General features: G+C 38.3%; 1 protein-coding gene across 10 annotated transcripts in view; it reads right to left on the reverse strand.

Moving 5' to 3' along the window:
* Nucleotides 1–24,724, reverse strand: part of FOXJ3 (forkhead box J3) — a 149,295-nt gene that overhangs the window by 94,112 nt on the left and 30,459 nt on the right. For all 10 annotated transcript variants that reach the window (XM_060398115.1, XM_042246600.1, XM_042246602.1 and 7 more), the window contains one exon: nt 5,092–5,416. In XM_060398115.1, the coding sequence (XP_060254098.1) occupies nt 5,092–5,416 (325 nt within the window). The remainder of the gene's footprint in view (nt 1–5,091; nt 5,417–24,724) is intronic.

Below are 24,724 nucleotides of genomic sequence, written 5' to 3' on the forward strand. Positions count from 1 at the left end.
ACTAAGATCATGGCATCCGGTTCCATCATTTTATGGCAAATAGATGGGGAAATAATGGAAACAGTGACAGACTTTATTTTCTTGGGCTCCCAAATCACTGCAGATGGTGACTGCAGCCATGAAATTAAAAGACGCTTGCTCCTTGAAAGACAAGCTATGACCAACCTAGACAGCAAATTAAAAAGCAGAGACATTACTTTGCTGACAAATGGGTCCATCTAGTCAAAGTTATGGTTTTTCCAGTAGTCATGTATGGATATGAGAGTTGGACTGTAAAGAAAGCTGGGTGCCGAAGAATTGATGCTTTTGAACTGTGGTTTAAAGGAGAATTGGAGGAGACTCTTGAAAGTCCCTTGGACTGCAAGGAGATCAAACCACTCAATCCTAAAGGACATTGACCCTGAATATTCATTGGAAGGACTGATACTGAAGCAGAAGTTCCAATATTTCGGCCACCTGATGCAAAGAGCTGACTCATGAGAAAAGACCCTGATGCTAGAAAAGACTGAGGGCAGGAGGAGAAGGAGGTGACAGAGGATGAGACAGTTGGACAGCATCATCAACTCAACAGACATGAGTCTGAGCAAACTTCTGGAGATAGGGAAGGACAGGGAAGCCTGGAGTGCTACAGTCCATGGGATTGCAGAGTTGAACACAACTGAGCAACTGAACAACAACAAGAGAAACCAGAACACAATAATCAAGGTCAAGGTCAAGAGATGACCACAAAAGTCTAGGAACAAAGGATTTTAAGGAAATAACCCAAGATCTCAGTCTAGAGAGAATCCAGAAGACCGACTACATGAAAGCTGTGTGTATGTGCTGTGTGCTTAGTCACTCAGTCGTGTCTGACTCTTCAGAACCCCATGGACTGCAGCCTGCCAGGCTCCTCTGTCCATGGGGATCTTCAGGCAAGAATACTAGAGTACACTGCCATGCTCTCCCCCAGGGGATCTTCCCAACCCAGGGATTGAACCCAGGTCTCCCGAACTGCAAGGAGATTCTTTATGGTCTGAGCCACCAGGGAAACCCAAGAATACTGGAGTGGGTAACCGATTCTGCGACCCCATGGAAGTCCATGGAATTCTCCGGGCCAGAATACTGGAGTGGGTCACCTTTCCCTTCTCCAGGGGATCTTCCCAACCCAGATATAGAACCACGGTCTGCTGCACTGCAGGCAGATTATTTACTAGCTGAGTTACAACTACTATTACTTTTATTCAGTTTTAAGATTTTCTTTAAATCTTTTTTCTTTCCTTACATATAGTTTTTGAATGTGTGAAACACTTAAGATGTTTTAAAACTCAAAACTATATAAAAAGGTACATTCAAAATCTCATTCCCCTCTTTCTCTCTCTTCTACCTCAGTTCTATACATACCTATAGATAACTATGTTTACTGTATTTCTAGTTTATTACTCCTAAATTTCTTTTTACAATAAGCAAATACATACTCATTTCTTTTTCCTTCACTCAGAAAAGTAGAATATACTCTACATACCAATACTACTCTTTCATATTTTTCTTTTTACCACCTTAAATTCCAATAACAGGTTAATTTTCTTCAGTTAAGGTGGATAGCACAAAAATCTGAATTCCTTTTCCTCTAGTTCAGATTATAAAATCACTCAATTATGGAAACTTACATAATTTTTTGTACTCTGATGGATTATTCAAAGGATTGTTTTTAATATGTAATCTCCCTTCAATGCCTTGGCACAAAATGAAAAGGAGTTTACCTAAATATTGCACTTCCCTTGTGGCTCAGCTGGTAAAGAATCCGCCTGCAATGCGGGAGACCTGGGTTTGATCCCTGGGTTGGGAAGATCCCCTGGAGAAGGGAAAGGTGACCCACTCCAGTATTCTGGCCCGGAGAATTCCATGGACTTCCATGGGGTCGCAGAATCGGACACGACTAAGCGACTTTCACTTCACCTAAATATTAAAATTCTATTTGAATCTTTTAAGCAAGCACAGCAACATTTTCTCCTCTGGGTAACTTTAACTGGCTCTATGTTTCTGGAAAGATGGATGACAACTGCTTTAAGATCTTTATTCAACTCTCTTTTCATCGAATACAGGCTCATTTCACAAATTCTACATGACCTTCCATTTTCAGCTAACCCATCTCCTCCATACCTGAAGAAGATAACAGAAAATTACACAAGCAATGTTAAACAAATCTAAGGACAATGAATGGGAACTTTTAAACATGAAAAGAGAGATAAGACCTTGGCAAAGGAGAAGATAAATCACTTTCCATGTATCTCCATTTATGTTCAAAATATTACATTTCTATGTTTACAAAAATAAACCTTAAAAGTAATTATGGCAAGTTCTAGGCTCCTAAAATTGGATGGAAGAAAACTTTTTTAAAAAGAATAATTATGAAATAGCAATCCCTAGAAATATTAAAGGGCTTCCTAATGCAACAAACTGAACGAGACAATCTCCTTGGCATATCTTTTAGTTCTAAAAAGCAGCATTATTTCTCCACCTATTCCCATTTTTCTCCTTCATTACATTCAAACCACGTATCTTCCAAGTGAAACACCACTATTTCTAAACCAGTTTCAGACCATAACTTGGGCTGGCCAGCAGCAAGAAATACAACAGACCGAATCTGGCACTCACGGATGGACTCAGATGAAATAAGACCTCTGAACAAAAAACTGTAAGCTCTATAATAGTGTTGTGTGCTAAGTTTCTTAGTCGTGTTCAACTCTTTGTAACCCCACGGACTGCAGCCCGCAAGGCTCCTCTGTCCATGGGATTGATTCTCTTCCAAGCAAGAATACTGGAATGGGTTGCCATTTCTTCCTCAAGGGGATCTTCCCAACCCAGGGATCGAACTGACATCTCTTGTATCTCCTGCATTGGCAGGCAGGTTCTTTGCCACTGGTGTCACCTGATAATAGAGTTAATAAAACATACAGAAACACAAAAGATGAATTCTACAGGGAGAAAAGAGGTTACATATGAGCTTAAAGAATAAACAGAATAAAGCTAACAGAATAAAGGGCGAGAAAGTCTAAGGACAAGTAAGAGAAAAAAGCAAGAAATCAAAATATCTATATTTAGACAACTAATAGGTGGGACTAAGATATAAGAAGAAAGAATATATGAGAGGGAACTAACAAAAAATAAATCTAGGAAAGAAAGGTGGGACCAGGATGCTGGCTTTCATTCAAACTGCATTTATTAAGGCTTATTAAATGGAAGTACTATGCTGGGGCATGGAAGAGAGGAAGAGATTTAAAAAAAAAAATCCCTTCCCATAAGGCACTTGGTTATCTGGCACAGTACAGAGCACATCATTAGTACACAGTAATTTACTAAATGTCTTTAATAAATATATTCAAACAAAAAAAACAAAGATCTTAAGACAGGAAAGATTAAGAGAAACAAGTGTAACTACCAGCTGATGGCAGCTCTGTAAACTCCCTTCTTCCACATGCACACAAACAAATGCACACAAACAAATGCACACACCTCCACACAGCACACACTGGATCACTCCTACACAAGAATATGAATGCAACATGTGTAGATACCAAAGAAAGTTGAATTATCTGTTGTATAATGTAAGTTAGGCAGGTAACTACTTTGAAGGTTCCTGAAAAAGCTTAGGTGAGGAAGTAGGACTTCTTAAAAAGGTAGCTGATTCTAGAGCTGGGGCAGGAAAGATATAAGATGAGCCTGGAACATCTTGTGGAGGCACAAAGTTAAGAAGTGAACAAAAAAATTGAACCATATATCAATGGTTACAGGAGCCAACTTGTTAAGAGCTCCCAATGGCAAAAGCAGCACCAATTTGAAGAACAAATAACAGCAATACAAAAAATAAATATCCATGAGTGCCGACTGTTACAAACAATGATTGAATGAATTAATAAATAAATAGAAGGGGAAGAAGGGATAAGGTTTTTTTTTTTTACAGAAGAATCCCAATTAATATGGAAGGAATAAAGGAAAAGAGAAAATCACAGCTAGAAAACAAAAACTGCTGTAATGATCTACCAATGAAAGCTGAAATGAATAAAGTTTTAAGGAAAAAACAGGGTACTTGCATGCCAAAATATCTCCCCCAAAACATAATTTACAAAGTCATAAATAGTGACTCCATAGTGGAGAAACCTGACAGACACCATCTTAACCAAAGAACCAAGGTCACCATTACCAGTAATAAGATATACTGACATCAAGTTCCCCCTGATACGACTGATATACAGAGGACACATCACTTCTGCATCATCCCTCCCCAAAATGCACTACCCTCAATCTAATCAAGAAAATATCAGACATATCCAAACCGAGGAACATTCTACAGAATACCAGACAAGTAACTTTTCAAAAGTGTCAAGTATTCTTCAAAAGTGTCAAGATCATTACAGGCAAAAAAAGATGAGGAACAGTTACAGACTGAAGAAGCCTAAGGAGACATGACAAATGACGACAAAATGCAAGGAGGGATCCTAGATTAGATCCCAAAATGAATCCTGGAACATAAAAAGACATCAGTGGAAAAACTGGTGAAATCTGAAAAAAGTCTGTAATGTACTTAGTTTAGTAGCTAACAGTACTGCTAAGTCAAAAGTATTAATTTCTTAGTTTTGTTAATGGTTGGTTATATAAGGTGTTACCATGGAGGAACTGGTTGAAGGAGATACAGGAACGCGTTGTACTACTTACATAACTCTTCTGTAAACCTACAATTCTTTCAAAGAAAAGGTTTTCAAAAAATCTTGGATCATGAAAACAACACTAATTGCAATACTATGTTGGTTTTTTTGAACCTTAGACTCTCAACTTACCTGAACTGTGGGTACTGTTTTCCAGTGAATGCTACATTCTCTCTACTCCCACTTTATGCTATGTCAGTCCTCTAATACAATAAAGTTATAACAAATTAATATTCTACCAGCAATAGTTATTCATCAAATTAAAAATGTTTCTTTTACATCCTAAAAATGACTAGTAATCAGAATTTCATCTTTAATTACATAAACCTCCACAAAGCTTTACCTTCAGTAGAAGCCAATATTGTTCTTGTTCACAGTATAAAAATAAAAACTTAAATAAAATCCTTACCTTCCAACCACTGCCAGCCTCTCTATAATATGGGAAGTTATCACAAATCCACTGGTAAATCTCACTCAGAGTCATTTTCTTTTTGGGTGAGCTATTAATTGCAAATGTAATGAGGCTGGCATAACTGTATGGAGGTTTCCCATCTTTGTGCTGTTGGACTTCTTCCTGGTCCAGGGTTGTATTTGGATCAAGGAGTGCATTCTTCTTGGAAATTCCTGTTCCATGCGCATTTTGTGCAGCATCAGATTTTTGGATGGCTGCTCTCATGGTGAGCTGTGGTAACCAGTCCATAGATGTTAGGCTGCTCTCCAGTTCAGATGTCATCCTGAAGGTAAATAGACTCCTTAGTCAATATCAAGGAAAGAACCCCTGCTTCTCAAAATATCCAATATTCACAAATCTAGGAGTTCCAAAGTGAGGGAAAGCCTGAGTTACATCTGGAGGAAAAAGATTGAGTATATTAATGACCAAACCAAATATTTAAGGGATTAACATTTCCAATTGTTTTCTTAATTTCTTCCTCTCCAAAACACAACAAATTTGGTTTGAAACTATACAAGAGACAGAACAATGCATACACACAAAGTGATTTTTATGTCAGTTTTCTTAAAACGACTGTCACTTTGAACAGACAGACAGGACCACAGTATGAAAAAAAAAAATCTGTCTGCAGTCCAGCTCTTTACTCATCAACACCACAGGCCCTTTTAAGACTTAAGACTACATATCTGGCATTTCTTTTACATAAATTTTAGGGAAATCATACAAAAGAATATCAAAAGTAAAGTGTAGGCAAGAGGTCAGAGAAGTAACTGAGAAACAGGCACAGGAATTTACATGAAGAAAGAAGGTATAGCTGAGCAGGTGGGAGGCAGGAAGAGTAAAGCCGGGTAGACAAGGATAGCAAGGAGACAAGCTAGCTGGGGGAGTTGACCGAAAAGAGGAATGCAAACTCAAGGACACTGATGAAATACAGAAATGGAGAATAGACAGCACCATGCGGTTTTAAAAAAAAGTCAAAGAACAAGCTTTAAAAAACTAAAATCTGGGAGTACAGGATATAAGAGACAAAGTCACATAAATGAAAAGCAGGAAAAGAAGCGTTAAAAACTCAAGGAAAGGCTTACAAAAACATCCAGTAATCTGAATTCTGTAATCTATTTCCCTCCAAGGCCAAAAAATTTCAAACCATTACCACTCAAAGAAAGAAAAAAGAAAAAACAACACCTGCCAGGTTAACATATATTCTGGAGAGAAGGAAGCTGCTCTAAGAATGAAAGATAAAATACAGAAACAAAGCTTGACACTTCACACTAGCATGGCTAACTTTCAACAAGAGGTATAAACTTTCCTATCCTGGGATCAAAGAAGCAGGAAAAGTGAGCCTGACAACAAAGCAGAGAGGCATGAAAGACTTCTAACTGACATGAAAATAAATGAAAAAAGAAAACAAAATAGGAAACTTAAAATATCTCAGTAAAAAGAAAAAAACTGTGGCAAAGAAAATCCCACATATATCCTTCATTCCAAATGGCCATAGGCAAAAAACAATCTACACTTTGTGCTTAGGATCTGAACTTCTGGAAGGCAATGTAGAAATGATAGAGAACACAGATTCTGGAGTCAAGCAGACCGGAATTCAAGTACATAATCTACCAGTTATTATCTGTGAGACTATGAAAATGTTAGTATCTCTTAACCCCATCTCATCTGTGATATGAAACAATAATAATACCTATGGTTAAAATACTACTTTGAGAATTAAAAATTAAATGGGTAACTTATACTAGGAAGAAACATTCAATAATTGTTAGTTAATAATACTGCTCTAGGGGTATCTAGGGAGGGTACTAATGAACCATAAAGTAAACAAAATTAAGCAATAGCAATAAAATCAAGAGACAGCCATGAGGATTCTATCTGCATTACCAGATATTCTTTTTCTTATATTCTGATTAACAGTTTAACATTTTTCATTTTCCCTTCCCATCTCTCTGAAACCTGAACTTTAAATTCCTCTATACAGCACCTTCAGAGATCAAAAAAAAACCTCACCCTCCTGTTCTACAATCTCAGCCAGAAATGTCTGTTTCCAGAATGAAATAAGTTATAGAAACTTGTGGAATAAGGAGCCAAGATAATTTAGAGATCACAGAATGTCAAAGAGTAGGCAAAGTACCGTACAGGTCGGAGAACAATTGCTTCAATCTAAAGATGAAAAACTAACTCATACAAATAGTTAATAGTAGAACTAACACCAGAGCTCAGAGCTCCTGATGCCCAATCTAGCAGTTTTTCTACCATACTTATTTGTAATATTAGAATAACAGTATCTACCTCTCACTGACATAAAGTACAGTGACTGGCAAACAATAAACAGGCAATAAATGTTAGCTCTTGGTGGTGGCGATATTGATAGTTGCTGCTATTATTCACATTTTATTCTGCAAGCATTGGCTATTTTACCAGGCTGTCATCGTATTGGCCTCAATTAAGTCTCTACCAAATAGCTTTATTTTGTTCAAATTCCCCACGCAGCTAGTCACATACATTTTCAAAGATAATGTAAAAGTACATTGCAAACTGGAATATAACGGATATTGCAGATGCTCCCTATTGAAAATCATCTTTAACTTCTGTTTCTTCCACCAGTGCCACTGACTTTATGAGAATCTCAGTAATAAAACATGAACATACACTAAGTAGGTACTTAATACTGTTATAACATTTAATAAGAATTTATAATTACACATGTGTACAAGATTATTGTAGAGTAAAATTTTATACACACAGCAATTAAGATAAAATTTTTATCCTCTAGGAACTATACTCCAATTAGGAAAGTCAAATACAAGAAAGAGTTGAAAAAGAGCTATGAGTTCTGTAATGGTTCAGAAAAAAGTAGAAGACAACATGGGCTGCAGCCTTAAGAAACAGAAGGAAGTAGATGTCCATCAGCAGACGAATGGATAGGAAAGCTGTGGCACATATACACAATGGAGTATCACTCAGCCATTAGAAAGAATACATTTCAATCAGTTCTCATGAGGTGGATGAAACTGGACTCAATTATACAGAGTGAAGTAAGCCAGAAAGAAAAACACCAATACAGTATACCAACGCATATATATGGAATTTAGAAAGAAGGTAACGATAACCCTGTATAGGAGACAGCAAAAGAGACACAGATGTATAGAACAGTCTTTTGGACTCTGTGGGAGAGGGAGAAGGTGGGATGATTTGGGAGAATGGCATTGAAACATGTATACTATCATATAAGAAATGAATCACCAGTCCAGGTTCGATGCAGGATACAGGATGCTTGGGGCTGGTGCACTGGGATGACCCAGAGGGATGTTATGGGGAGGGAGTTGGGAGGGGAGTTTAGGATGGGGAACACGTGTACACCCGTGGCAGATTCATGTTGATGTACGGCAAAACCAATACAATATTGTAAAGTAAAAATAAATAAATAATAAACTCAATTAAAAAAAAAGAAACAAAAGGAAGAACTTTAGCTAAGACTTGAAGTAAGTAAAGATCTATACAGGCTGGAAAGAATTTGTGCCTAGTCAAAGACATCATGAGTAAAAAGCATTCCATTGTTGCGCTTATGTTTACTAGTTCTATTATAATTTGAAGAAACTTATAAAAATCTCTCTTAAATTTAAAATCTGAAAAACTGGGTTTCTGTTTTCTTTGCTGTTTGTTCAATTTTACATATTCCTGGTGGGGAGATAAAAAGTGTCTCCATTGTTGCTGCTTAGGCTGGTTGCTGCAGTGGTTCTCTACTGAGAAGACAAAAAAATGATGATTAGATTTGGCCAGATCATCAAGTAACTTTAGAAAGAAACCTCTCAATGGAATGGTGATGACAGAAGTCCACTTGTATAAGAGAACAGATGGTGGCAGATTTAAAAACAGCATGAGAGGCTCTGAGGAATCTGGCTATGGAAATCTGGTTAAGAAATGTCAGGCCCTCATTACCTCACCTCATTCCAAAAGCTTCCTAGCTGGCCTCGTAGGCTCTGATTCCTCCCTGCTAAGCACCTCCAGGGTCCATGCATATACTCCAAGAGAAAGGTCAGCAATGTTTTCCTGCCATTGTGCCCAAAAACTTTCAATGGTTTCTCTTCTCCTATTATACTAATTCTAAATGCCTCATTTTCAACTACTTTAGCTTTCATTTACTGTTTATTAATCCTTCTCGATAAATTCCTAGAGCAATTATAACCTCAGTCTGGCTCAACCATACTGTTTTCACATGTACAATTACATCATAAGCTTTCTATCCTCACTCCCTTTTCCACCTCCCCGCCCAGAAAGTCTTGTCAATCTACTCTTCTCACTCTCCATCTCCTTATTGAACTAGATCTTATCCCTACAGATTATAAATACTTCAATTACAGAACTTACACAATTCAATTATCTTCAACTCTTTCGTGAGGCCATGAGCTCCTTAGAAGACGGAACTTTCTAATTCTTTTCTGTTCCTGCAATGCCTAGGTATACAGTGAGTGGGTAAAGGGTGTTTAAATGATCGGAAGAGTGACTATCCAATGAAGGTGTGGGTATGCTCCTCCCCAAACAAGATCAAACATGTTTATAAGCTAAAAGCAAGAGGTAAAAGAAAAGAGGATTCAACAGTATGAGGAAGGAAAACCACAGGACTGAAGTCCTTTATGAACTAGAAAAAAGCATGACTCAGCACAGACTGACAAGTAGCGCTACACAGAGACAGAAAGGTCTACTAGAAGAGGAGAGAAAAATGGGGAGATGGAAGTAAAGATAAGAAGATAATGTTACTTGTAGGATAAAGCAAGGCATGAAGAAATTATGTCTGAAGTTCTTAAATCTATAATGGTATCTATTGCTTACAAGGAGCTGCATAAGGAATTTTCTCTGCATACAATGAAACGGTAAAGAGTATCAAGATCTAACAACTCCACCCTAAGTCATGACACAGGAGGAGGAAGGGGATTCTGACCTCACTTAATGAAATACTGCCACTGACAGGATTACAGATTCCCATTTTAGCTACTTCAGCCTGTTGCTTGGCTTCCCTCTGTAATTTCCCTAATACCTGCTGCTGCTGCTGCTGCTAAGTCACTTCAGTCGTGTCCAACTCTGTGTGACCCCACAGACGGCAGCCCACCAGTCTCCCCCGTCCCTGTCATTCTCCAGGCAAGAACACTGGAGCAGGTTGCCATTTCCTTCTCCAATGTATGAAAGTGAAAAGTGAAAGTGAAGTCGCTTAGTCGTGTCTGACTCAGCGACCCCATGGGCTGCAGCCTATCAGGCTCCTCTGTCCATGGGATTTTCCAGGCAAGAGTACTGGAGTGGGCTGCCATTGCCTTCTCCCTCCCTAATACCTGAGGAGTAATCAAAGCTTATAAAGAAAAAGTTCAAGACTTCAATAGGATTGAAAAGGTGGGAAATAGGTAGAGATGTTGTTGGCTTTCCCAAATGGACCTAAGAGGAAGGCATTAAGGAAAATAAGAATAATGAGGGTTATGATGTCGTGACCTAGATATGCCTGAATCTTCCCCCTCCATTCCTAGCCCTTGCCATTTTATCTTAAGACTTGGTATCATGTGAAAAACTGAGCAACTGGGAACTTAAAAGAAATCCTTGTAATTACCACAGCAGTCATTCTGATCACATGCATGTCAGGGGGTCATATATATACATGTATATATTTAAACATTTTAAAACATAATTCCTGTTACTGCATCTCAGCACTCAAGGTAATCAGAAGCAAGATTGATGGCAGAGACCACTAACTACCACCTAACACCTATTGTGGCCTTCTTCCTTAAGACTACAACCCAAATTTTATTCTGGATACTATTACAACTTTTGCCCTATCCTGAATGTGGATACAACAGCTAGTGTGCCAACAGTCATCTTCGGCCATAAAGTGATGTGTGGAAATGGAAGTCATATGCTAAAGACACAGAGCCGAAAGAAGGGATCTGGGTCCCTGATTTTTTGGTGAACCAACGTGAAGCTGCCATCCTAGTCCTGAACTGCTACCTTCCAGACTTTTTATATGTTGGCTGTTGCTCAGCCGCTAAGTCATGTCCGACTCTTGCAACCTCATGGAGTGTAGTCTGCCAGGCTTCTCTGTGCATAGTATTTTCCAGGCGAGAATACTGGAGTGCGTTGCCATTTCCTTTAATGCCAAGTGAGGAATCGAACCCATATCTCCTGCACTGAAGGCGGATTCTTTACCGCTGAGCTACCAGGAAGTTTTACGTGTTTAACTACTATAAAAAGAACTCTACCAGCAGGTGAATGCAACTACTAACAAACATGGAATGTGGGACATGGGAGTGAGGTGATACAAGTAATAGGACCTAAAATAAGACACTCTCTTAGAGGAGCTGATGAGGTAAACATTAAGAACTCTAATACTGCAGGATGGAAAGTTGGTAACACTTATTAAAGTGACAAAGGATTTGGTCAAATTGTCACCCACTGTACCTGGAAAACAGATCATATGCCAACGGAGACTATACATATAGCAAGTAGAGAAGTACTATAGGAAAAATTGAGAGTACTGGCATGTGCTGCCTCCTCCTAGTTAATTAAAACAAAGTCCTAAAAGAAAAATTAACTTCAAATAGAGTTGCAAGCAGAGATGGAGAAAACGCAGATTTGCTAAGGAAGGTACTCTCTGCTTATGGCCTGCAGGTAAGCTAAAAGTCCTATAACTTGAAGCCCTACATGGTTGAAAAAAAACACAAACTGCTTCTGAAAGAGCAAACTGAAGTAACTGACTAGAGAAGAGCGTTGTCTTGCCACAAAAAAGCAATGTTGTGAGGGTGCTGACTTTCTACTAAAGACTATTACACTTCAATGGCCTCACCAGAGCCATCATTCCCTCAGGAGGTGAAAGAACTTGGATGGGGGAAAATATAGCCTTTATTTCCACTAACTTGTAACTGAAACTAAGCAATTTCTTTAATCAGGAAAGTAGACAACAAATCACAGTAGCATTAACAGTACCCATGACTCTGCCATCAACAAAAATCACTAATATATTCATATAATGTGATAAATGTTGCAGAATCTCAACTTTTTAACTTCACTACTTCAAATTTATAACAGTGTATTAAGATTTGCCATTAGATTTTTTATTTAATTTATTTAATGTGTTAATTCAAAGATACATCTATTACTGTTATAAAGTTAATATTTTGCTAATATAAAGTGGTTTCTTTTATAATCCTAAGTATATTATTTTATGCATTTTGAGACTTTATTCTGAGAAGTGTCCACAGGTTTCACCAGACTTTGAAGGGATTCCATGGCACCAGAAGGTTAGAAGTCCCTGGGGTTAGTTCCAAGCACAGAGGGCAGAGTCTTCACATTGAAAAATTCTGCCTAGGCATGTCCTTTGGCTCAAAGTAGCAGAAAGTCTAAATAATTAAGCTTTTTAAAATAACCGTATGGGGGCAGGGGGGTCCCTAGACTGCAAAAGTCTCTTAGGCATCCAAAATAATACCCAAGCTAATCAGTAAGAAGTGAGCTATAAAGTTGTGCATTTCCCAGAAAGGGCATCTTCACCCATACCCACCTCAGATGTGGCCACAGGGGATACTACACAAGGTGAGCCCCTTCAGAAGGCACAGGGAACAATGCAGAGCCCAACAGCAGAATCAAGGAACTTATTATACTGTCATGGAATGAGGCTCTCCCACTGCTACCCAGGAGGATTTTATAACCAATATGGCCTAGAGGCTATATTGTGCTTCTCATTATCCCATTTTCTAACTAACAGCTTTTATTGCTTTTATTCTATTCCTTCTCCTCTACCAAAAACCTAGAAGCCACTCTGGGATCTACTGAAAGTGAAAGCACCAGAGAGCTTAGAATTTCAGCTGGATATAATAAATCCTTATTGCCAAAATCAGACTGAAATTGAAGAAAGTAGGGAAAACCACTAGATCATTGAGGTATGACCTAAATCAAATCTCTTATGACTATATAGTGGAAGTGAGAAACAGATTTAAGGGAATAGATCTGATAGATAGAGTGCCTGATCAACTATGGACTGAGATTCGAGACATTGTACAGGAAACAGGGATCAAGACCATCCCCATGGAAAAGAAATGCAAAAGAGCCAAATGGCTGTCTGAGGAGACCATACAAATAGCTGTGAAAAGAAGAGAAGCCAAAAGCAAAGGAGAAAAGGAAAGATATAAGCATCTGAATGCAGAGTTCCAAAGAATAATAAGAGGAGATAAGAAAGCCTTCCTCACTGATCAATGCAAAAAAATAGAGGAAAACAACAGAATGGGAAAGACTAGAGATCTCTTCAAGAAAATTGGAGATACCAAGGGAACATTTCATGCAAAAATGGGCTCGATAAAGGACAGAAATGGTCTAGACCTAAAAGCAGCAGAAAATATTAAGAGGTGACAAGAATACACTGAAGAACTGTACAAAAAATGATCTTCACGACCCAGACAATCACCATGGTGTGATCACTCACCTAGAGCCAGATATCCTGGAAAGTGAAGTCAAGCGGGCCTTAGAAAGCATCACTATGAACAAAGCTAGTGGAGGTGATGGAATTCCAGTTGAGCTGTTTCAAATCCTGAAAGATGATGCTGTGAAAGTGCTGCACTCAGTATGCCAGCAAATTGGGAAAACTCAGCAGTGGCCACAGGACTGGAAAAGGTCAGTTTTCATTTCAATCCCTAAGAAAGGCAATGCCAAAGATTGCCCAAACTACCACACAATTGCACAAGTAAAGCAATGCTCAAAATTCTCCAAGCCAGGCTTCAGCAATACGTGAACCGTGAACTTCCAGATGTTCAAGCTGGTTTTAGAAAAAGGCAGAGGAACCAGAGATCAAATTGCCAACATCCGAAGGATCATCGAAAAAGCAAGAGAGTTCCAGAACAACATCTATTTCTGCTTTATTGACTATGCCAAAGCCTTTGACTGTGTGGATCACAATAAACTGTGGAAAATTCTGAGAGAGACGGGAATACCAGACCACCTGACCTGCCTTTTGAGAAACCTGTATGCAGGTCAGGAAGCAACAGTTAGAACTGGACATGGAACAACAGACTGGTTCCAAATAGGAAAAGGAGTACGTCAAGGCTGTATATTATCGCCCTGCTTATTTAACTTGTATGCAGAGTACATCATGAGAGACACTGGGCTGGAAGAAGCACAAGCTGGAATCAAGATTGCTGGGAGAAATATCAATAACCTCAGATATGCAGATGACACTACCCTTATGGCAGAAAGTGAAGAGGAGCTAAAAAGCCTCTTGATGAAAGTGGAAGTGGAGAGTGAAAAAGTTGGCTTAAAGCTCAACATTCAGAAAACAAAGATCATGGCATTTGGTCCCATCACTTCATGAGAAATAGAAGGGGAAACAGTGTCAGACTTTATTTTTGGGGGCTCCAAAATCACTGCAGATGGTGACTGCATCCATGAAATTAAAAGATGCTTACTCCTTGGAAGAAAAGTTGTGACCAACCTAGATAGCATATTCAAAAGCAGAGATGTTACTTTGTCAACAAAGGTCCATCTAGTCAAGGCTATGGTTTTTCCTGTGGTCATGTATGGACATGAGTGCTGGACTATGAAGAAAGCTGAGCGCCGAAGAATTGATGCTTTTGAACTGTGGTGTTGGAGAAGACTCTTGAGAGGCCCCTGGACTGCAAGGAGATCCAACCAGTCCATTCTGAAGGAGATCAACCCTGGGATTTCTTTGGAGGGAATGATGCTGAAGCTGAAACTCCAGTACTTTGGTCACCTCATGCGAAGAGTTGACTCACTGGACAGACTCTGATGCTGGGAGGGATTGGGGGCAGGAGGAGAAGGCGACGATGGAGGATGAGATGGCTGGATGGCATCACTGACTCGATGGACGTTAGTCTGAGTGTACTCCAGGAGTTGGTGATGGACAGGGAGGCCTGGCGTGCTGCAATTCATGAGGTCACAAAAAGTTGGACACGACTGAGCGACTGAACTGACTGATAATAACTGGATAAAATTCTAGGTTGTTTCTCTTGGGAAAGGGGGAAACGGGGAAGTGAGTTCTACTTATAGGAAGAAGAGTACATGTAGATATTTGGGTACCCAAGGCATACTGCGGCAGAAACCTAAAAAGTGAAAAAATAATCTACTACAGATTGACCTTACATTTTGGAAGAATGTGACATTAAAAAAAATTTTTTTTAATGTATAACTGAAGCAATTTAAGTTGCAAGCAAAAGGAGCTGTTGTTATTTTTCAAAATTTGTTATCATATACCAGCAAAGCCAAAGTTTCTATTCTTAGTTCAATTTCAGCAAAATAATATGGCCAACATCCTACTTTAGAAAAGATATGGTGATTAAGAACACAGGCTCTGTTTTATGGCTGAAAGAACTCAAACCCAGGCTCTGTGACAACCTAGAGGGGTGGGGTGAGGCAGGGGGTGGAAGGGAGTTGCAAGAGGGAGGGAACATACTATACCTATGGCTGATTCGTGTTGATGTATGGCAATAACCAACACAATACTGTAAAGCCATTATCCTTCAGTTAAAAATAAATAAATTTAAAAAAAAAATCACAGGCTCTGGAGCAAACTGCCTGTACTGAAATTCAAGTTCTTTCACTTTTAGTTATATGACCTAAAACAAGTAAATCAGCCTCGCTTTGCCTCAGTTTCCTCCTTTGTAAGGTGAGGATAAAAACAGTACTCACTCCAAAGAACTGTTGTGAGGATTAAATGAGGATTATATATACAAACCACTAAGAAGACCTGATGTGAAAAGCTGGCTCATTTGAAAAGACCCTGATGCTGGGAAAGACTGAAGGCGGGAGAAGAAGGGGACGACAGAGGATGAGATGGTTGGATGGCATCGTTGACTCAACAGACGTGAGTTTGGGTAAACTCTGGGAGTTGGTGATGGACAGGGAGGCCTGGAGTGCTGCAGTCCATGGGGTCTCAAAGAGTCAGACACGACTGAGCAGCTGAACTGACTAACTGAAGAAGAGTTTTGTAAATAACCATTCAATAAATATTACCTATCATCATCAAATTCCTACTCTTCAGAATTTTCTAAATTTTAAATGACTGTCACTCTTACTCAGTGGTTTTAATCTGACACGCCCTAAATCATACAATAATCATTTAGCAACTTCAATGGAAATGAGCCCCTCATTCAATTATTTACTCCAAAGAAATGACCCAGAAAGGGCTGTGTTTTTAAATCTTGTTTGTAGACTGCATATGAGAATTGAAAACATGCTTTTCTGTGGGATTCTATGATGATGATTCCTGAAACAGCCCACAAAATCTTATTTATTCTATAAAGGAGTTCTAAAAATCCAAAGTTCTAAAAGTATAAAAGCCCCAGCTGGATATTTTGCAGCAGAGAGACAGAAGTATAACAAGGGAAAAAAAGAAATAAACTTTTCAATTTTCCTGGTATAGAACCAGTTTGTTCCTGATAAAATTCAATGCACATGGTTTATATCAGGCACACTTCTAAGTACCATCTTTATCTTGGCTCTCCCATCTCACACTGACATAAGCCTCCAAAATTCATCCTTGAAGTTGGTATTATATGCTCCAAAATTAATAACTTGCTCTTCTCTTCCAGTAAACACTCTCATCTTTTCAAAGCAGTTGATCTCTGCTCTATTTAGGAGGAAAGTGGACAGCATCAAACTAATCACCACTAAGGTATAAATGACTGAGCCTCTAAACTTCCAATGAATAATGATCTTTTTAAAAGACAAGCTACAAAAATCCTCACTGGTTGAAGTGAGAATACAGGTGGAAGAATCATAATTTAGGATAAGAAATCCAATACACAAATAGTACAAGTTCACAAGTCAAAACCCTTGACCTTCACAACTTTTGTCTCACTCCTATAATTCCAAATATTCACAACAACTTATGCAAAAACTTGAGGGATTTAGTGAGGCAACTGCCATTTGCAAACACAATTGTCATTTCAGAGATATCTATCATAAAATCAGAGATGAAAAAGAACTTCATTATATCATTTTTAAAATCCCTGGTTTGGAGACCTGTTTTGGAGACCAACAATATTCTTTATCTCCAAGGGAAGAAAAGTTCACAAAACGTATGTAGTAATTCATTGTGTTTGAAATAACAATATTTTAACAGGCTATTCTATATCTCCCTCACTACAGAAGAAAATTTCTTTAAAGTCTATCTTGGAATATGAGAACTGGTCAAATTGTGATGATGACGCTAACCAGTCACCATCACAATGAAGCTTCATATTATTTACAGTATTAAGACCATTTGGGTTCCTTCCCAAAGTTCAATGTCCAGAACTCCAACAGGATTTGAATTAAGAACCATAATATAGTTACTGCTCTTCTCTAGATTCTCTCCAAATTACTCTATTATTCAAATATATAATCTGAAATTCATAAATTCATACAAGCCATACTCAAAGTTAAAAGGCCATCTGAGCTAAAGCTTAGGGATCATACTGTCAAAAGATACCTTTATGCTATATATGTAATTTTCACCTTAAAAATATTTTATTCTACAATTTAAGGAGGAAAAAACAAATATTTCTGGACATTAACCACTGAACTACATTCAGTCATCATGCAAGTACTGTATTTTGCACTTATATTTCACTCTACATATTAGAATCTCTATGTGTCTTGAGCAGCTAGAAAGCTAATGAACAAGAATCCCTTTGATATAAGAATACTCAAAGGCATCTTTACATGTTACTTAAAAACCAAGACAGAATCTGCTATCACAATAGTTCTTATACTCAGTTCTCTAAAAATATGTGTATATGCAATAATAAAGGAGAAGGCAATGGCACCCCACTCCAGTACTCTTGCCTGGAAAATCCCATGGACGGAGGAGCCTAGTGGGCTGCCATCTATGGGGTCACACAGAGTCGGACATAACTGAAGCGACTTAGCAGCAGCAGCAGCATGCAATAATAAGGGCTTCCCTCATATCTCAGTTGGTAAAGAACCCACCTGCAATGCAGGAGATCCAGGTTCTATTCCTGGGTCAGGAAGATCCGATGGAGAGGGGATAGGCTATGCATGCCAGTATTCTCGGGCTTCCCCTGTGGCTCAGCAGGTAAAGAATCTGCCTGCAATGCGGGAGACCTGGGTTTGATCCCTGGGTTGGGAAGATCCCCTAGAGAAGGGGAAGTCTACCCACTTCAGTATTTTGGCCTGGAGAATTCCATAGGGTTGCAAAGAGTCGGGACACGACTGAGTGACTTTCACTTTCATGCAATAATAAACGTCCTCTGAGTCACATGTATTTACTCATTTAAGTGTTTATCCTGACCTCTCTGCAACCATACTGCTTCAACTCACGATATACAACATTTACTGGATATCTCCATACACACTGCCTCCATGACATTATACCAATAATATGGCATCCATGTTAACAGAAGGTTAAAATCATGGAACGTGAGCACATTTAAGTTTTAAGTGTTGAGTGTGATACACAGAAAATGCTAAAGAAACAGCTTAAGCTGCTACATATGATGTTTATGGCTCAGTGGTCCTCGAGTGTAGTCCAAACCCCTTCAGGGGATCTAAAGGATCAAAACAGTTTTCAGAGTAAGACATTATTTGTCATTTTCATTGTCATCCTCTCAAAAGTGTGCAATGGAGCTGTTCAGATGCTATGTGATGGGTGCTATCAAAAAAGACTGAATGATGAGGCACAGAATATAATCCAGCTATCTTTATGAAGCCAGACATTTTAAAAATTTGCAAAAATGTAAAGCAACACCAATCTTCTAAATTTTTGTTTTAGAAAATACAATGATTTTTCATACAATCTTATCTATGTTAACATATAATTAGTTTACTATATATATGTAAATTAACAAATATTTTAATTTTGTTTTAGTTTTAACTTTTCAATACAATCAATTTTGATAGATAAAATTCACAAACACATGCTCTTTGAACACTAAATAATTTTTGATACCAAAAAGTTTAAGATGCTACCCATTAGTTAATATATAAATAAGACTTTCTTTTCTAAGTGCCCATGAATCATTATCAATTAATATAATACATTAATACTGATTGTCATTCTGTGGTATGAAGAGGTCTGAAGAGGATTAATTTTCATAGAAATCGCACACAACGTAGGGTGAAACATTTACTAATAATCTGTTCAAGTTGTTGCAGCTTAGACTCCAGGGGAGAATTATCTTGCTTATTTCACTACTGGCTCATGCTGCTGCTGCTGCTAAATCGCTTCAGTCATGTCCGACTCTGTGCGACCCCAAAGACGGCAGCTCACCAGGCTCCCCCATTCCTGGGATTCTCTAGGCAAGAATACTGGAGTGGGTTGCCATTTCCTTCTCCAATGCATGAAAGTGAAAAGTCAAAGTGAAGTCGCTCAGTCATGTCCGACTCTTAGCAACCCCATGGACTGCAGCCTACCAGGCTCCTCCGTCCATGGGATTTTCCAGGCAAGAGTACTGGAGTGGGGTGCCATTGCCTTCTCCACTACTGGCTCATAAGGACCTTATAGTCTTTGTTTCTACTTCTTGTTTCTTGCCATCATCACTTTAAAGCCTATCTTCGCTGTCTTTAACATAGACTTTATCTTCTTCTCCTTACAGAAACTTCTTCTATAAACGACCACCATCTTTCCTCAGTGGAACTATTTCCTCTCCTGTGCTCAAGGAAGCCATAGTTCTTTACCATCTCTGAAAAATTTAATTGGTAATTCATATATATGAACGTCTGTCTTTATCTTAATGTTTAACCCATCACTAAGAAAATACAGGATTATCGAGCTCTTTCCTCAACTTGTAAAGCATGAAGTACTTAAGACTCAGAGTTCAAGACTTACTGCAAAACTACAGTAATCAAGACAAGTGGTTTTGGTGAAAGGATACATAAATCAACAGAACAGAATCCAAAAATAGACCCAACATATACAGCCAAGTGATTTTCGATAAATGTGCCAAGACAAGTTGGCAGGGAAAGGAAAGACTTCCAAAAATTGATGCTGAAACAACTGCCTGGCTACCTGTATGGGAAGAAAAGTTAACAACGACCCCTTACCTCACATCATACACAAAAACTTGATAAATGAATCCCAGAACTAAATGTAAACATTAGAACTATAAAACTTACAGAAGAAATCATAAGAGAAAATCTTTATAACATTTGGTTAGGCAAACATTTTTTAGATATGACATGAAAAATTACAATTCATAAAACAACTGACAAATTAAACTTTATCAAATCAAAAACTTATATTCTTCAAAACACACTGTTAGAACGAAAAGACAAGCCACAGACTGGAAGAAAACATTTGCAAAGCATATATCTTAGGAAGAACTTGTATCCAGGATATATAAAGAACTCTCAAAACTCACTGATAAAATTCAGTTTTTAAAAATGGGCAAAAGATTTGAACAGATACTTCAACTAAGAAAGTAAGTATGTTATGGCACATGAAAAGATACTCAACATCATTAGTAATTAAGGAACTGCAGATTAAACTACACTGAGGTATCACTGCATACCTGCTAGAATGGCTAAAATCAAAAGACTGGCCATACAAAGTACTAACAAAGACATGAAGCAAATGGAACTCTCATACATTGCTGGTGGGAACATAAAATGCCACCATGATTTCTAAAACAGTTTTGACAGTTGCTAAAGTTATACATGGGAAGATCCCTTGTGGCTCAGCTGGACATGCACCCACCAAGTGCTAAGGGTCATTTCACTCCGAGGTACTTATCTAAAATAAATCATATGTCCACACAAAGACATATATACAAATGTTCACAGCATTTTTATTTGTAACAGTTAAAGCTGGAAACAATCGAGAAATCCATCATCAGGTAAATGAATATGCAAACTGCTATACATAAATCCAATGGAACAGAATAAACTATTGATACTTGCAGAGACACACATGAATCTTAAAATAACTGTGCTGAATAAAAGATGCCAGACCAAAAAAGAATACAGATCATATGATTCCATTTCTATAAAATTCTAGAAAATAGAAACAAACAGTAAAGCAGATTAACTGTTATCTTGTAGAGACAGGAATAAGAGGGAAGAATCACAGGGACACCAGGTAACTTTTGAAAATGATGGACATGTTGTGGTAATGATTTTATGGGTATGTATATATGCCAAACATCAAACTGTATCATGTCAGTTAAATCTCAATAAAACAAAAAAAAAAATTTTGCAATTTGGAGTGGGTAAGGATTTATCCCTGGACAGCAAGAAGATCAAACCAGTCAATCCTAAAGGAAACCAACCCTGAATATTCACTGGAAAGACTGATGCTGAAACTGAAGCTCCAATACTTGTGGCCACCTGATGCGAAGAGCTAACACATTAGAAAAGACCCTGAGACTAGGAAAGATTGAAGGCAGGAGGAGAAGGGGGACAACAGAGGACAAGATGGCTGGATGGCATCACCGACTCAAGACATGAGTTTGAGCAAGCTTCGGGACACGGTGAAGGACAGGGAAGCCTGGCCTGCTGCAGTCCATGGGGTCACAAAGAGTCAGACACGACTGAGTAACTGAACAACAACAAGGATTTCTCAGCTAAGACATAAAAATAAAACACTATGAAAGAAAAAATTGGTAAACTGGATGCTATCAAAATTTTACTTTTTAACAAAATAATTTGCATCCATAATATATAAAGAACTCTTACAATGCAATTTGAAGACAAGCTATACAGTTTTAAAAACAAAGGCATACAAGTAGTCATTAAGTACATTAAAAAATGTTCAACATCATCAGTCATCAGGAAAATCATAATGAGATACTACTCCATACCCAGTAACATGTCTGAAATCAATCTGAAAGGCAGTTAATAATCTTCCTTCATGAATTTGTATCCTTTTAGGTTTCTTCTTGGTATCAAAAACAAACATAACTGATTTGTGTTGCAAGGAAATATGAATGACTATCCCCATTTTATATGGCTTCCAAACCAGCATTCCTCTCATTACATTACACGGGCTTTTCTTCTTGTTTTTTTTTTTTCTTCTTCTTGTTTTCAATTTTCTACAGACCTACCCGTAATATATTAAGAAGCACTATATTTATCTCAGTCTCCATTTACTCAAATAGTCTCATCTTTCCATAACCTGCATGGATTGTGCTTTTTTACACAGCTAATCACTTTAAGCTCTCCCCCACTTTAAGCTATGTGGGAGGTGGGAAGGAAGAATGTTAACATACTACGAAGAAATGGGTTCCTCTGCTTAAAATCCCTATTTGGCGATATAACCTTCCACAGAGACCTGTCCATAGCACCTATCCCTCAGGTTCTCAAGTAAGCCATACTATGGGCAGACTAACCTTTTTTCCCTGCTTTTGTTGCTTTTATGAGAATCTTGAATACAAATAAGCACATAGTAAGTATTCAATATACATGTCAAACTCGGGACTTCCCGAGCAGTCCAGTGGTTAAGACTCCAGGCTTCCACTGCAGGGGACAGGGGTTCAATTCCTTCAGGGGACTAGGATCCTGCACCCTGAGCCAAAAATATATATGTATGTGTGTCTGTATATATACACATACACAAAATATACATACACATATATATGTCAAACTGAACAAAACTGAAGCAGGAGTCCAATTTCAAATACACAATCCTAAGGATACTCTGTTCTGATATGAAGATATGAAGATGGGAATCAAGTTTTTCATTCACTACCAATGTAACAGTAAGGAAAAGCTCTGAACACTATAAATATTCTCTCTTGAAATCCTAACTCTTATCACCCAACACTGAATACATGTTCAGCGCTGCTTTGTATCACAAACTTTTTGTCGCGTTCTGCCTAGCTCACCAAGCCCTTTCTCAGTGTTGGCTCCATTTCCAGGGCCCTATAAGTCACTACCACAACAACAGATTAAAGGATTTGTACCTGACCCAAATTGCTTGCCTGAATTTTCTTCTTCAGGAAGTTCAGTATCAGGACTGAAACAGTTTGGGCTGGTCTCCTGAATGAACAAGCTATGTACTTGTGAGGTATGGGATAGCCATGTGCCAGAAAAGCAAAGCAAAGTTGGTTTGTAAAAAATGAAGAAATAAGTTACACTCAGGGAAAAGCAAGAGAGAAGAAAATACACTGCCTAGGTTCCTAAGAATGTAAGTTCTATTATGAGATCCAGCTATCTCTGGATTCCATGAAATACTGCAGTATTCACCAAATAAATTCCTTTACTTTTGGATATATATCCAGTGCTGGCTTCCTTTACTTGTAACTAAGCAAAACTTGACTAAAATATGTTTTACTGAATCAAACCATAAAATTTTTTTATTGTTCAGTACTATTATTTTATATTCTGTGCACTGTTGGCAGGCACAGATTTTAAATTTAACAACTCCTTTATTGTGCAAGTATATTCAGTGATGCTTTGTAGTCTCTATTACCTCTGATATTATTTCCCTCCATGTATATGAATTCATGACAATTTAAATTTCTCCACCCACCTTTTAAAAAACTGCTGCCTTTCAAGAAAGGTTTTTTCAATTTTAGATAATGTGTTTCAAAATTAAATCACTATTTTTCTATCATTTTTCCTTGTTTCCTGCATTGGCATTTTCCCTTTGCACTTACTCTTTAACAGTATCTTCAATTAAGCAGAGTATTTTTTAGCATTTCTCATTTAAGAGAAAGCCTCAAATTATGATAAATACTGAGAGCCAGAAGGTAGAATTTAGTGAGTAAGAGCACTGGCCCTGGAGCAAGACCTGTGAATGAAACCCAGCTCTGTCCCTTAATCACTGTATGTTTTGAGTTGTTTTTTACTCACTTTCCTCATCTGTGAAACGAAGATAATAATCAGACTAACCTCAGAGAGTTGTGAGGGGAAGTTTAATTAATGTATTTTAAAATGCTTAAATGCCTGGTCGAGTATATTAGTAACAATACCACAAAGTAAGCTATCAAAGTCAATATTTCAGTTCAGTCGATCAGTCGTGTCTGACTCTTTGCGACCCCATGAATCGCAGCACGCCAGGCCTCCCTGTCCATCACCAGCTCCCGGAGTTCACTCAAACTCACGTCCATCGAGTTGGTGATGCCATCCAGCCATCTCATCCTCTGTCGCCCCCTTCTCCTCCTGCCTCAATCCTTCCTAGCATCAGAGTCTTTTCCAACGAGTCAACTCTTCGTATGAGGTGGTCAAAGTATTGGGAGTTTCAGCTTTAGCATTAGTCCTTCCCATGAACACCCAGGACTGATCTGCTTTAGAATGGACTGGCTGGATCTCCCTGCAGTCGAAGGGACTCCAAAGAGTCTTCTCCAACACCACAGTTTAAAACCATCAATTCTTTGCTGCTCAGCTTTCTTCACAGTCCAACTCTCACATCCATACATGACCATTGTAAAAACCATAGCCTTGACTAGATGGACCTTTGTTGGCAAAGGAATGTCTCTGCTTTTTAATATGCTATCTAGGCTGGTCATAACTTTCCTTCCAAGGAGTAAAGCATCTTTTAATTTCATGGCTGCAGTCACCATCTGCAGTGATTTTGGAGCCCAAAAAAATAAAGTCTGACACTGTTTCCACTGTTTCCCCATCTATTTGCCATGAAGTGATGGGACCAGTTGCCATATATTAGTTT

This window comes from Ovis aries, chromosome 1 (assembly GCF_016772045.2).
Source record: "Ovis aries strain OAR_USU_Benz2616 breed Rambouillet chromosome 1, ARS-UI_Ramb_v3.0, whole genome shotgun sequence".
Classification (NCBI taxonomy): Eukaryota; Metazoa; Chordata; class Mammalia; order Artiodactyla; family Bovidae; genus Ovis; species Ovis aries.